Source organism: Myxocyprinus asiaticus, chromosome 16 (assembly GCF_019703515.2).
Source record: "Myxocyprinus asiaticus isolate MX2 ecotype Aquarium Trade chromosome 16, UBuf_Myxa_2, whole genome shotgun sequence".
Classification (NCBI taxonomy): Eukaryota; Metazoa; Chordata; class Actinopteri; order Cypriniformes; family Catostomidae; genus Myxocyprinus; species Myxocyprinus asiaticus.
Genome location: NC_059359.1, coordinates 16,741,999 through 16,755,504, shown reverse-complemented (window position 1 = coordinate 16,755,504; position 13,506 = coordinate 16,741,999). Strand labels below are relative to the sequence as shown.

General features: G+C 36.6%; 2 protein-coding genes across 2 annotated transcripts; both read left to right on the top strand.

Annotated features, from left to right (window-relative positions):
* The first annotated feature begins 1,486 nt into the window (after positions 1 to 1,486).
* On the top strand, positions 1,487 to 6,057 carry snip1 (Smad nuclear interacting protein). Its single transcript, XM_051721928.1, has 4 exons — positions 1,487 to 1,786; positions 1,945 to 2,074; positions 4,235 to 4,803; positions 5,191 to 6,057. Exons 1-4 carry the CDS (start codon positions 1,626 to 1,628, stop codon positions 5,444 to 5,446), a joined length of 1,116 nt encoding a protein of 371 aa, XP_051577888.1. The 5' UTR covers positions 1,487 to 1,625; the 3' UTR covers positions 5,447 to 6,057.
* A 1,500-nt stretch (positions 6,058 to 7,557) lies between these two features.
* On the top strand, positions 7,558 to 11,129 carry gpn2 (GPN-loop GTPase 2). The gene is made up of 6 exons (XM_051721932.1): positions 7,558 to 7,605; positions 7,989 to 8,451; positions 8,527 to 8,683; positions 9,742 to 9,902; positions 9,993 to 10,123; positions 10,691 to 11,129. The coding sequence occupies exons 2-6, from the start codon at positions 8,035 to 8,037 to the stop codon at positions 10,761 to 10,763; spliced, it is 939 nt and encodes a 312-aa protein (XP_051577892.1). The 5' UTR covers positions 7,558 to 7,605; positions 7,989 to 8,034; the 3' UTR covers positions 10,764 to 11,129.
* Positions 11,130 to 13,506: the final 2,377 nt, after the last annotated feature.

Sequence of the window (13,506 nt, the reverse complement as noted above, 5' to 3'; positions counted from 1 at the left end):
CATCTGCATTTTTAGGTCTCTTGTTTCTCATTTTCCTCTTGACAATACCCCATAGATTCTCTATGGGGTTCAGGTCTGGTGAGTTTGCTGGCCAGTCAAGCACACCAACACCATGGTCATTTAACCAACTTTTGGTGCTTTTGGCAGTGTGGGCAGCTGCCAAATCCTGCTGGAAAATGAAATCAGCATCTTTAAAAAGCTGGTCAGCAGAAGGAAGCATGAAGTGCTCCAAAATTTCTTGGTAAACGGGTGCAGTGACTTTTGTGTTTTTTGAAAACCATGGACCAACACCAGCAGATGACATTGCACCCCAAATCATCACAGACTGTGGAAACTTAACACTGGACTTCAAGCAACTTGGGCTATGAGCTTCTCCACCCTTCCTCCAGACTCTAGGACTTTGGTTTCCAAATGAAATACAAAACTTGCTCTCATCTGAAAAGAGGACTTTGGACCACTGGGCAACAGTCCAGTTCTTCTTCTCCTTAGCCCAGGTAAGACGCCTCTGACGTTGTCTGTGGTTCAGGAGTGGCTTAACAAGAGGAATACGACAACTGTAGCCAAATTCCTTGACATGTCTGTGTGTGGTGGCTCTTGATGCCTTGACCCCAGCCTCAGTCCATTCCTTGTGAAGTTCACCCAAATTCTTGAATCGATTTTGCTTGACAATCCTCATAAGGCTGCGGTTCTCTCGGTTGGTTGTGCATCTTTTTCTTCCACACTTTTTCCTTCCACTCAACTTTCTGTTAACATGCTTGGATACAGCACTCTGTGCACAGCCAGCTTCTTTGGCAATGAATGTTTGTGGCTTACCCTCCTTGTGAAGGGTGTCAATAATTGTCTTCTGGACAACTGTCAGATCAGCAGTCTTCCCCATGATTGTGTAGCCTAGTGAACCAAACTGAGAGACCATTTTGAAGGCTCAGGAAACCTTTGCAGGTGTTTTGAGTTGATTAGCTGATTGGCATGTCACCATATTCTAATTTGTTGAGATAGTGAATTGGTGGGTTTTTGTTAAATGTGAGCCAAAATCATCACAATTAAAAGAACCAAAGACTTAAACTACTTCAGTCTGTGTGCACTGAATTTATTTAATACACGAGTTTCACAATTTGAGTTGAATTACTGAAATAAATGAACTTTTCCACGACATTCTAATTTATTGAGATGCACCTGTATGTTTACATCTTGTGGCCATTCACTTCCATTGTAAGTGCCTAACTGGAACCCAGAGTTTTACTTTTTTAAAGAAAAGGAGGGGAAAGACAAAAATGATTTTGGTGGTAATCAACATATGCCACAAATGCTGTCGATTGAGCTTGGCTTGTATTAAAGCTGGAATATTCCTTTAAGAGTTTTCGCATTTTCATAGTTTTTTCGTCCTAGGGTCAGAACCGATAATAATCACACCACCAGGCGGCGCTGTTCAGTAAAGCCCTGAAGAAAGCGGAACCAAAAATATCCTTTCATTTTTCAAGGAGGGACAAGTTTAATCAACGTGCAAGCTTCAATCCGGAAGTGCACAGGGAAGTTTCGTAAATGCTCTTCTCAGTGTGTTTTGATCTTTTCAGTTAGTATGAACGACTCTTACGTTTTAGGAACTTTATAGGCAAGCTCAGTTCGCAATGGATCACAAGAGACGACGCAGAGAATCTCCTGCCCGGGACACAAAGATAAAAATCAAACAAGAAAATGTGAGCCCCGTGCGGCCTCAGCGGTCACGCCGAGCCAGTTCAGGCTCCAGCCGCGGCAGCAGTAGCCCACCTCCGAGAAGACGGGACAGCAGGTGAGCGCCTTTATTCCTTATACGGTGGAGTAAAGCGATCGCTCACATTTCTCGTCTCGTCATTCCATTAAAAAGTATTGTAGTATTTGGGGTAGGGATCAACAATTAATTTAGTTTGTTGTCAGTAATTTTATGTTGGATGTTTCCCGAACTTGTAGATCACCTGTTAGAAGAAGGGACAGATCGCCAGCGAGAAGAGATCGGTCATCGGGCACACAGCAGAAGAGATCACCTCGACCCCGGAGGAGCAGAAGCCCGCACCGCGGGACAGACGTTAGGTTAAAGCGGGCGAGTATAATTGGAGAACATTTTATTTGGAAAAAAAAAAAAAAAAAAAAGCAAACAAACAAAAAAAGAGCTGACCCTCTACATAACCTGATGAATCAGTGCAAGTTAAGGAGTAATGTTGCAACATCATGAATGGGTGTGAAAGCTGTCAATTATTCTGTCTTTAATAGTGTTTTTCTTTATATGTAAACTGAGTGCTGAAAGGCATAGTTCACTCAAAAACGAAAATTTCTCATCATTTACTCACCCTCATGCCGTGCCAAATGTGTATGACTTTCTTCTGCTGGACACAAACGAAGATTTTTAGAAGTATATCTCAGCTCTGTAGGTACAATGCAAGTGAATAAATTAAACCACTGGAGTCGTATGGATTACATTTACCAGGGCTCGACATTAAGCATTGTCATGTGCTTGTCCTACGGACAATTAAATTGGTCATTCGGGTGTCCGAGTATAAAAGTTAATTGCCTGGAGAGAAAAAAGGCCATTTAAGTTACATGCTCAAGTAACACGTCAAAGTTTCTGTTGTATGTTTTCTAAACTTTCGACCGATGCCCAACCTAACAGTGTACCTATGCAATCAACTTAATTCTCTGCGACAGAAATGTAAACTGCACTGGGTAGGGGATGAGTATTGTCTTATGGTAATTATGTTATGTTATGTTACGTATGGTAGTCAAATAAAGAAAAGTCTCCATCGCCATCATTTACAGCAGGGGTGCTCACATTTATATGGATTGAGATCTACATTTTCATCATGTTATTGCAGCAAGATCTACCATGTACAATATGGGCTATACATTATCACAATACTAAAATTTCAGTAGCCGAATTCAGTAGCCAGTAGTAGTGAAATTTGATGATTCTCAATACCACAACAAATAATAACACTAACTAATAAGTTAATTATGGAAGAATGGTTTCAAGTTCTTAATTATTTAAGACTAGTAAACAGTCAGTAATAAAATAACAATAAAAAACAGCAATGAATAGAAATAAATTAAAAATAATAGAACAAAAAAATACAAATTAAGAAAATTCAGTGCTTTTTTTAACAGCTTTAGAAGTTTTTAACAGCAGTATAAAGTATTCATGGAAACATTCAGAATGAAATGCAACATAAAACTACTTTTGGTCTTCACTGTATAATTATAATGCATTAATACTTTTTAAAGCTACTAAAGTTACCCAGTCAAGAGCAGTGAGTGGTTTTCTCATTTTTGGTTGTTTGATTAATATATTAACACACTGGACGGCAGCAGGACTATTAGCATACATTTATACTTACAAGTCTGACATTTTAATACAACTCCGCTTTTTTCTTCACTGTTTACATTCACTGTAGACATAACTCTTCGTGTTTACATGAATACCTCACCAAGACGGACATTTTTGCGGAATTTTGAAATGCATTTGACCGTTCAGGCGCGCATTAGCGCAAGCATTCTCGGAGCACACGCATTTTCAGCACAACACATACGCTGCCTGTCAATCAAACATGGTGTAGCTGTTACTAGATACTAGCAAATTATCAAATTATGTGCTCTTGATTATTTTCAACAGCAGAATAAGAATATGAAATTTGTAATAAGTGACAAAGGCCTAGGCTATCACAAATATTGCCAGTTATTTTATTTTCATTATTGACGTTTTAATCAGTCTGTTTGTCCAGTTGGGCAAGTAAAATTCTCTTTCACTTGCCCCTTCAAAAATCCACTTGTCCCGGACAAGTGTTAATGTCGAGCCCTGCTTTTACGCTATCTTTATATGCTTTTTGAAGCTTCGAAGTTCTTGCCACCATTCTCTTGCATTGTACGGACCAATAGAGCTGAGATATTCTTCTAAAAATCTTCATTTGGGTTAAGCAGAAGAAAAAAAAAGTCCTACACATCTGGGATGGCATGAGGGTGAGTAAATGATAGGAGAATTTTCATTTTTGGGTGAACTGTCCCTTTAAATCTAAGTTGCAATACAAGCTCTCATGACTATTATGTTTCTTTGTATATTTGAAGTTGTGGGTATTTTAGTTTTGTGTGCTTGCTTTGCAGTTTTATCGCAATTTTGTTGTTGTTTACTTAAAATTAGTTACATAACAAACCCAGTCACCCATTATTGCTGTAAGTTACCAGTAAGGCATATTAATAAGAATTTTCATTATAGGATCAAGAGGATCACAGAGGAGCCGAATGTCATAGGCATCGTGAGAGAAGGGATGATTCAAATGACCGCAGGGTAAAAAGGGAGGGAGAACGGCCACGGCAAAGAGAGCGAGACAGAGAACAGGAGAGGCAAAGGGGAAGAGTAAGGGATGCCCATATACAACAGCAACAGCAAGCTGAAAGAGAAGAACATAATGAACGGCGGCGAGAGAATCGCCTTAGACAGGAGGCTCGGAGCGGTAATGGTGATGATGCACAAGAGTTTGGTGGTGGGCAGGATGGTGATTCTCCCCCTGCTGCTGAGAAGGAAAAGCCCAACTTTGAATTATCAGGTGCCTTGGTGGAAGATACCAACACATACAGGGGGGTGGTCATCAAGTATAATGAGCCTCCTGAGGCCCGCATCCCTAAAAGAAGGTGGCGTTTGTACCCTTTTAAAAATGATGAGCCACTCCCAGTCATGTACATCCACAGACAGAGTGCGTATCTACTTGGACGACAGAGGAGGATAGCAGACATTCCTATTGACCACCCTTCTTGTTCCAAACAGCATGCTGTTTTTCAGTACAGGTCAGAACAACATGGAGCACATTGGTATATTTTTCAGTAGGAGATAACAGACTACATTAATTGAATTTATTATGTTATATTAGAAAATGTGTATAACAATCATAATTATAGCTAATAATGGAATGGTCAGTCTCCCTGTGTATAATGTTATTATTAATGTCCAGGACCTGACTGCATGATTGCTTTTAAAGGAGTGAGGTCAGAAAAGATTTAAGTTAAATAAAAAATGGAAGTGACATTGGGAGCCCTTATCATAAAAGCATGCTTTATATCAGCAGTGGTGGTATAACAAACCCATTGGTGAGAAGTTATTGTAAGGGTCTACTCTTGAAATATTACTGAATATAAGTGGTAATTAGTTTTCATAATGCTCTTTTCTCTCTCCAGATTAGTGGAGTTCACACGGGCAGATGGCTCCACAGGAAGAAGAGTTAAACCATACATCATTGATCTGGGATCTGGTAATGGCACCTACCTGAACAATCAGCGTATAGAACCACAGCGTTACTATGAGCTAAAAGAGAAGGACGTGCTGAAATTTGGCTTCAGCAGTAGAGAATATGTGCTCCTTCATGAGTCCTCTGACACAGCTGAGGTTGATGCTAAGATGGAGGAAGATGAGGATGAAGGCCTTGATGAGTAGTTCGTACCCAACTTTTACCAAAATACCTGTTTTGTGCTGGGCTCTTCAAAAGAGTTTGGCCCGTAGGAACAGCACTGTCCGTTTCACCATTTTGTTTTGGACAATGAAACAATCATGATTCATCCTGCCCTGGTTGCTCTGTATGACTCTATTCTCAGGTGGATAGCTTTTGTATAAGACAGTTTTCTGTCAGACTGTCTACAGTGTTGTGTCTCAAAGCAAGTGCTCAATGCCAGAACTAATTACTCAATATGTTAAAAAATATATATATTTTGGATACTGTACTTTTGAGGTAATGGAGATTATGTGTAGATTTGGTTTCTGTAAATATACTGGATGTATTTGATGCGAGTGCTTGTTTCATGTGTTTTAGTTTGTAGTCTTTCTGATTAGATGAGTACTGTTTACTGGTTAATCGAACCAGGCTGTCAGCACTCACAGAGCAGCGAGTTCTCATCCTTGTGGATATTCAGAAAAATCAGACTAATTTGCAAAAGTCTAAATATTACTTTACAGAAGATGACTTCTTTGTTTAGACATTTTCTATTCTCTCACAGCACCTTCATATTTGATTTTTAGATGTTTTGTATTGTAAAATAAAAACAAATAAAATGGAGTTTCTTGTGTTTTTCATTGACTGCACATATTTTGAGAGCAAATGGGGAGATCTGCAGTTGATGGAGCCCTACTGGTGAGCTAAATTACATCTTCAAAACTTGCCTGAATTTGTCAAATTTAAGTACAAAAATTCAGAAGAGGAAATTGTATTTTCTAGATGCACTGATTATTCATATATTGCTGAAAAGCAATCTGAATTATTTAAATATTTTGCGAGAATTGATTTGTACTGTATCAGTAAATGTACTGTAGGCTCAAGGATGCTGATAAATTGATTGTGCATATAAAGATGCTGACATACCTTTATATTTATATATATATATATATATATATATATATATATATATATAACACACACACACACACACACACATTTTGTCCTTAAAATAACACCATTTGCTCACTATATACAGTACTGTGCAAAAGTTTTAGGCACTTAAGATGTTTCACAAAAATATTTGTCTTAAGATGGTTATTTATATCTTCAGCTTTAGCATGTCAATAGGGAAAATACATTTTAGACTCCCAAACATTTCTTTTGCAAATAGAATAGAAGAACAGGGAGCACTGCAACAGATGGCATAGTCCCCACAGAGCCCCCCATTGAACATCGAGTCAGTCTGGGATTACAAGAAGAGACAGAAGCAATTGAGACAGCCGAAATAGATAGAAGAACTGTGGCAAATTCTCCAAGAAGTTTGGAACATCCTATCTGCCAACAACCAAGAAAAACTGTGTCCAGGAGTACCTAGGAGGATTGGGGATGTTTTAAATGCAAAGGTGGCCACACCAAATATTGATTTAGCTTTTTTATGTTTACTGGATTTTGTATGATGTTAATTGATAAATGAAAACTAGTTATGGCATTATTTTTGAAGACATCCTCACTATGCAACATTTTTCACATGGGCCTAAAACTTTTGCACAGTACTGTATATAGTGGCACAAGATTTGATGAATGTATTATGCTTCTTGATTCATGTCAATGTCCTCAGCTTTCTACATATTTTTAATGCTTTTATTTTGAATTTAGAAACATTACAGGGGATATAAATACAGCAAAGAGCCAGCCTATTACCTAAAAAAATAAAATAATAAATAAATAAAACTTTTCTTTTTTGGCGCGCAAATGTTCGATCCAGGCGTAAATGGCTGCATAGGAATCGAGGCGAAAATTCACGTTTGTTCTAAAAAAAAAAAAAAAAAAAAAAACTTAATATAACATATAATAATTAAAAAAATAAAATAAAGGACATAAATACGTTCAAAATGATAAAACAACAAAATAAAATTACAAAGAACAAGAACAAATCAAAAACACAGTAAGACACGAACAGTTCCCTTTCCAATGAGTCAGTAATTATTTTAAACAACAGATATGTTTTGAATGCTTTTGTGTATAAAGTAGAACACAGAAAATCATAAAATAATTTTTACATCAATAAAAGGGCTTTATTCTTGAAGTCCGTTTTACGATACTTTTATTTTGAAATACTCAACATCCGGTTTTTATCACGTTGATACCATCATGGGTTTTAGAGGTTTGTGCTTATGCCTATTGTTATTATTCATATTTGTCCCATGTTAACAGACGCTGTTTCATCTTTGTGCCATACATTCATTCTAGCATAGCTGGCCTTTGTATTATGGGTCTGGATTAGTTTATGTTTATGCTTACCTGTACTCATATCTCAGCACCAGACCGCACATAATACTTAATAAAATATGCCATGTAATATTTACAGTCAGATAAGGATAAAAAAGATTGCCTGTAATTAAGATGTTTAAATTGAATTATTGCAAGAACTCATTACATTGTCCAAATGGGCGAAGTTTGTTCGTTTTAATTTCTCTAAAGAGCTCTTATTAATGGTATTAATCTTATCACTTGCTTATAAATTGTCTCTTTCTCTTTTATATGTAGCCTAGTTTGTGTATTTGCATAGTAGTCAACCGGTGCCTTCGTCACAATGTCATCACAGCCTTCAGAATCACCTATACATTTCGGCCAGGTTGTGATCGGTCCACCTGGTTCAGGTAAAACCACCTATTGTCGAGGCATGCAAGAGTTTTTGAGTCGCCTAGGACGCAAGGTGGTGGTTGTTAACCTGGATCCTGCCAATGAGGGATTGCCATATCCATGTGCAGTGGACATATCTGAGCTTGTCACTCTTTGTGATGTGATGGATGGTCTAAAACTTGGCCCCAATGGTGGTCTGATTTATTGTATGGAGTATTTAGAGGCCAATTTGGACTGGTTAGAGGACAAGCTGAAACAACACCGCGACTGCTATTTCCTTTTTGATTGCCCGGGACAGGTGGAACTTTACACTCATCATAATTCGGTGAAGAATATATTTGCACAGCTTTCCAAGTGGAATTTCAGGGTAAGCAGGTGATCAAAACTTTTCTTGTACTTCTCTCTTATTTGTCTCCTGTCTCACTTCGTCTTATTTCGGCAGATGACTGCAGTGCACCTGGTGGATTCCCATTACTGTGCTGATCCAGCCAAGTTCATCTCTATCCTCTGTACGTCCCTGGCCACCATGCTGCATGTGGAATTGCCACATGTCAATGTGCTTTCAAAAATTGACCTTATTGAGCAGTATGGAAAACTTGGTGAGTTGATCTAGCCCAAGCCTTAATGAAAGAAGATACAGGTGCAGATGTAAATACTGTACATACAGGGTTGGGGAGTAATGGAATACATGTAATGGGGTTACTTATTTAAAATACAAAATATAAGTAATTGTATTCCACTACAGTTACAATTTAAATCATTGGTATTTAGAATAAAGTTACATTCAAAAAGTATTTTGATTACTGAAGAGATTATTTTGCATTTTATTGTCATTTGTTTCATTTAATATTTAGTCCTTTCAGATGGAAAACATTTATACATATAAATGATGCGATTCAAAGTGCATTTGAACAGCAGTGAAACACTTTCTTATGATGTGTTACATTCATACGAGCAGACAGAGAAGTACGTTTGAAGTAAGTTTGGAGCAGATGAAATAGAAATAAACCTTGTGTAAATTGTCAGCTTTACGCTAAGCTAAAATGCTTTTTCTAGCCATTTTACATGCACGTTACCAGGCATGTTTATATTTTTATCAAGAAATTTCACGTTGGATCATAATTTCTTTTTTTCTAGTAAGACTTTTGATATTAGGGCAAACATTATATTCTTGATAATAATTTTTGTATTGTTTTCCTGTAAAAATATCTAAAAATCCTTAAAACAAGATCAATTTGATTTATCTTCTTTTAGAAACAACATTGCATAAGATATTTAGGTTTTTCAAAGAATGTATTTTTAACATGTGTAATTTGTCTTACTGTACTGGCAGAGTTTTTATAGTCAAAACAAGTGAATAAATCTACCAGTGCTGAAGAAGTAATCCAAAGTATTCAGATTACGTTACTGACCTCGAGTAATCTAACGGAATACGTTACAAATTACATTTTACAGCATGTATTCTGTAATCTGTAGTGGAATACATTTCAAAAGTAACCCTCCCAACCCTTTGTACATAGTATTTTACTATACTATTTCATCAGATATTGACCCCCATCTTAAGTTATTAGGTATAATTGGATTTGTTGCAGCAACATATCTGTGTTAGATGATATTTCTGCATTTATTACTTTATTATTATTATTATTATTGCAAGCATTCAACCTGGACTTCTACACTGAGGTTCTGGACTTGTCTTACTTGGTGGATCACTTGGCCTCAGACCCTTTCTTCAAGAAGTTCCATCACCTGAATGAGAAGTTGGCTGAAGTGATCCAGGACTACAGCCTTGTGTCTTTTGTACCTCTTAATGTGCAAGTTAGTGCTCACATCTTTTTTGTGTTATATGTTTGCGTACTTGTGATGAGATTTGCAGCATGAACTTTGATCATTGTTATTTTTCTACAGGACAAGGAAAGCATGACACAAGTTTTGCAAACTGTAGACAAAGCCAATGGCTACTGCTTTGGGGACCTAGAGGAGAGGAACCTGCAGGTCATGATGTCTGCTGCTGTAGGGGCGGACTTCCAGTTCAGCTCGTATCCTTATTGTACTGTCTCTTTTTTTTTTGTTTGTTTTTTTTTTCATTGTGTTAACTCCCCATTCATTTCTGTAATCATTACCTTTATCAAAAAAACACAAAAATTGCTGAAGGCACACTAAATAGGGATTCAGACTAGAAAAGAGATCTTGCAAAAATGCATTTATTTATTTTTGAATTTGCATAGTGAAAAGGTATTTTGTATTATTTTCTTGCAACATAAGCCGCTTTTCCACCATTGGGCTGAACGGTTCTCGTTATGGAACCATGCTGTTCCATACTTATATGGGTTCTTTGGCACGGTCGTTTATTGTTTTCCAATGTGGAACCATTCGGTCTGATGGTGGAAAAGTGTCTATATATTTTTATTAGGGCTTGAACGACTCTTAGCAAAATTAGATAAAATTTAGCAATTCTATGCTATGTTTGGCTACTATACACAAATAATGTGTTACTCTTTTCATGGATTGCTGCTCTGAAATGCGTAAAATGTTCTGTTTTGGGGGGACGTTTTTAAACCTTTTATTACCTGCGAATGTATTTTGTCCTTGACAATAAATTTCAGAACTCTTGGAGTACAGGAGAGATATCTGGAACCCACTAAGAAAACTGTGGATGAAGAAGTTATGGATTTGTGACCCTATTTATATAGATACAAAAATAATAATAATAGTAAAAAAAAAACATCTAGTTTGTAGAGCTGTCTGACCTCATAAGCAGACACTGATGGTATCTTAAGAAATGTTGGATCATGTTGGATTTTTTCTTTTTTTCTTTTTTCACAAAGCAAATTACAAAAAACATTTTTACAAAAGAACAATTTTTTTAGCCCCAAAGTTAAAATGTGTGTTCACATAACACTTTAAATGTTGTTATAGACTTGTACTGTTTATTTGCAGCTGTAACAGTAAATGTAGTCAGTGTCTTTAACAAAAATGCAGAAGATGAATCATTAAAAGAAGTGGTGTTAAATACCTGTGTATCCAACACCACTCACACTGAGATATCTTTATCTTCTATTGGTTAAGATCCTTTAATTGACTCACTATTCATCTGAGTTCACAATAGACAACCTTTTTACAAATAACTGCTAATGTAACTAATACACAGCCAAGGGGCTCTTTAAATTAAAAGTATAATTAATAATTGTGAATAATAATATACTAATATAAGAGAATGAATGGTTGGATGAACAGGAATAAAGAACAAAGTTTGTTTCTGTATCTAAAGCACAGTACCACAGATTTACAGTAAACCTAAACTTCATTACGTGGATTTGAGTGCACTGAAGGATGAAGATAAAGCTAGATTCTTCTCAGATTTATACATTTTCATCTCAGTAGGGGCTTGAACGAGTTTTACGCGGTGATCTGGGATAGGTTGACCAGATTACAATGACAAATAAAATAAATAAATAAACGGGGCGCAATAGTGTGCTATTGATATAAAATTTAAGTTACTGGTTTAAGTTCCTGCTTTTAAATTAGTTAATGTTTTCACTTTTAAAGCTACCCAGTATTAGCTTACAAGCGAAGCTCACGAAAAACGCTTCGCTTTCACCTGCTTAGAAAACACAGTGTAGGTATTTTAATGGGATCACCAGTAGAGGTCACTGTCGTATCGGCTAATTGTTCACGCCGCATAATAGTCAACTTTTCCTCGTTAATCATTTAATTCTGGGAATTTTATTTCTGCTGTCACATTTTTTTATTTCCGTGACCGAATGGCTAAAGCAAATGTAGTATGGTGACACACAAACAAACAATTACGTTGGTGTGATGAAAGTGGAGAGTTTTTTTTTTTTTTGGAATCAGTCAGTGCAATGTTTAATTAATCACACCCCCTTGAAACAAATAATAATAATAAAAAAAAAAAAAAAAAGCCTTGTTTGTTTTATTGGTTTGGGCATATTCTCTGTCCGCTCTCATGGAACTGAGCGCGCATTTTTCTAACTTATGGCAGACAACTCTTCTCAAACTGGAACACCTTTCTAATCATGTGCAGTCTGGACCTTGAAAAGGCCTTTTCACCCGCGGAAGAACACAGGAATGCATTGTACACGAGAGGGAGACATGGCAACTATGTTAGATAGTGCTCAATGTTTGCATACGTTATATTTAAAGTGAAGTTTTTCTTGCCAGTGCTAGTTAAATGTGACATAAACAATTAAGTTTGAGCACGAAACTGTAACAGCATCCCTCAGGGGGGGTTTACCGAAACAGTCACCTCACCTTAACGCATACTTGTGCGATCCGCGGAAGTATTTCGGGGACAAAAAAAAAGAAAAAAGAAAAGGCGTGCTTCGCCTCTTAGCGCACTCTGTTTGAGAATCCTGGAAAACACGGCAATGAACAGGAAACGGATCATGCGGTCTTTGCTAATATATAATTCTTAGACCCATTATTGGCGATTACAAATTTTCGAATCAGTTAACACATAACTTAATTTCTAACAATATAGCAGGACAAGATATTTCTTTTAACTGCTGTGTTGGAATACTCTAAAATTGGTGATGTTTTTTAAATCAGTAACAAATACATCACGTGCTTTGCTTTTGCAAGAAGACAATATTGTGTTCAGGGTACAGTATGTTAAACAAAAACATATGTTATGGACCCTGTCCTTATTATGACAAGTGACACTTCATCTGGAGGGTTCATGGCCAGAAGGAATCTACACAATTGTGCACAACTTATATTCATACATTACGTCTTTATAATGTTTTCTCGCCTACATGTGAGAAAATAATTTGATGCTATTACATATATACATGCAATTATATTTACTGAGATGTATTTTTATAGATAATTGGAGAACTGAAAAATAATGTGCAGATCACAATAAGCTTGGTCAGTCTCTCCCCCCCCCAAAAAAGGACAGACTATTACAAACTGTGTATTTCCTTAGAACTCAGTTGACATATTCATGATCCAGTCCACATTTTAGAACAATCTGCAGGGCAAAAACAGAAGGCAGACAGGGAATGGAGTTAGCAAAATGAAATCTGTTTCTGCTTTACAAGGCCTGAGAGTGAACAAGCTTGACATAAAACCATACTTGCTCTATTTATCATTTAGGGTGATAAAATACATTTAGTTTTTTTTTTAGTGTGATGGGAGCTGTCACAATTGCACTAAAATAAATAGTAATTTTGCACAAGAAATATTTTGGTTTGTGATTTTGGAAGTACAGGTGCATCTCAATAAATTAGAATGTCGTGGAAAAGTTCATTTATTTCAGTAATTCAACTCAAATTGTGAAACTCGTGTATTAAATAAATTCAATGCACACAGACTGAAGTAGTTTAAGTCTTTGGTTCTTTTAATTGTGATGATTTTGGCTCACATTTAACAAAAACCCACCAATTCACTATCTCAAAAA

Excerpts from the sequence above, each read along its gene's own strand:
- snip1 (XM_051721928.1), top strand. The coding sequence starts at position 1,626 with ATGGATCACAAGAGACGACGCAGAGAATCTCCTGCCCGGGACACAAAG. Across the intron at positions 1,787-1,944 it reads CCGAGAAGACGGGACAGCAG|ATCACCTGTTAGAAGAAGGG; the intron begins GTGAGCGCCTTT and ends CCGAACTTGTAG. Across the intron at positions 2,075-4,234 it reads CAGACGTTAGGTTAAAGCGG|GATCAAGAGGATCACAGAGG; the intron begins GCGAGTATAATT and ends TTTTCATTATAG.
- gpn2 (XM_051721932.1), top strand. The coding sequence starts at position 8,035 with ATGTCATCACAGCCTTCAGAATCACCTATACATTTCGGCCAGGTTGTG. Across the intron at positions 8,452-8,526 it reads TTTCCAAGTGGAATTTCAGG|ATGACTGCAGTGCACCTGGT; the intron begins GTAAGCAGGTGA and ends TTATTTCGGCAG. Across the intron at positions 8,684-9,741 it reads TGAGCAGTATGGAAAACTTG|CATTCAACCTGGACTTCTAC; the intron begins GTGAGTTGATCT and ends TATTATTGCAAG.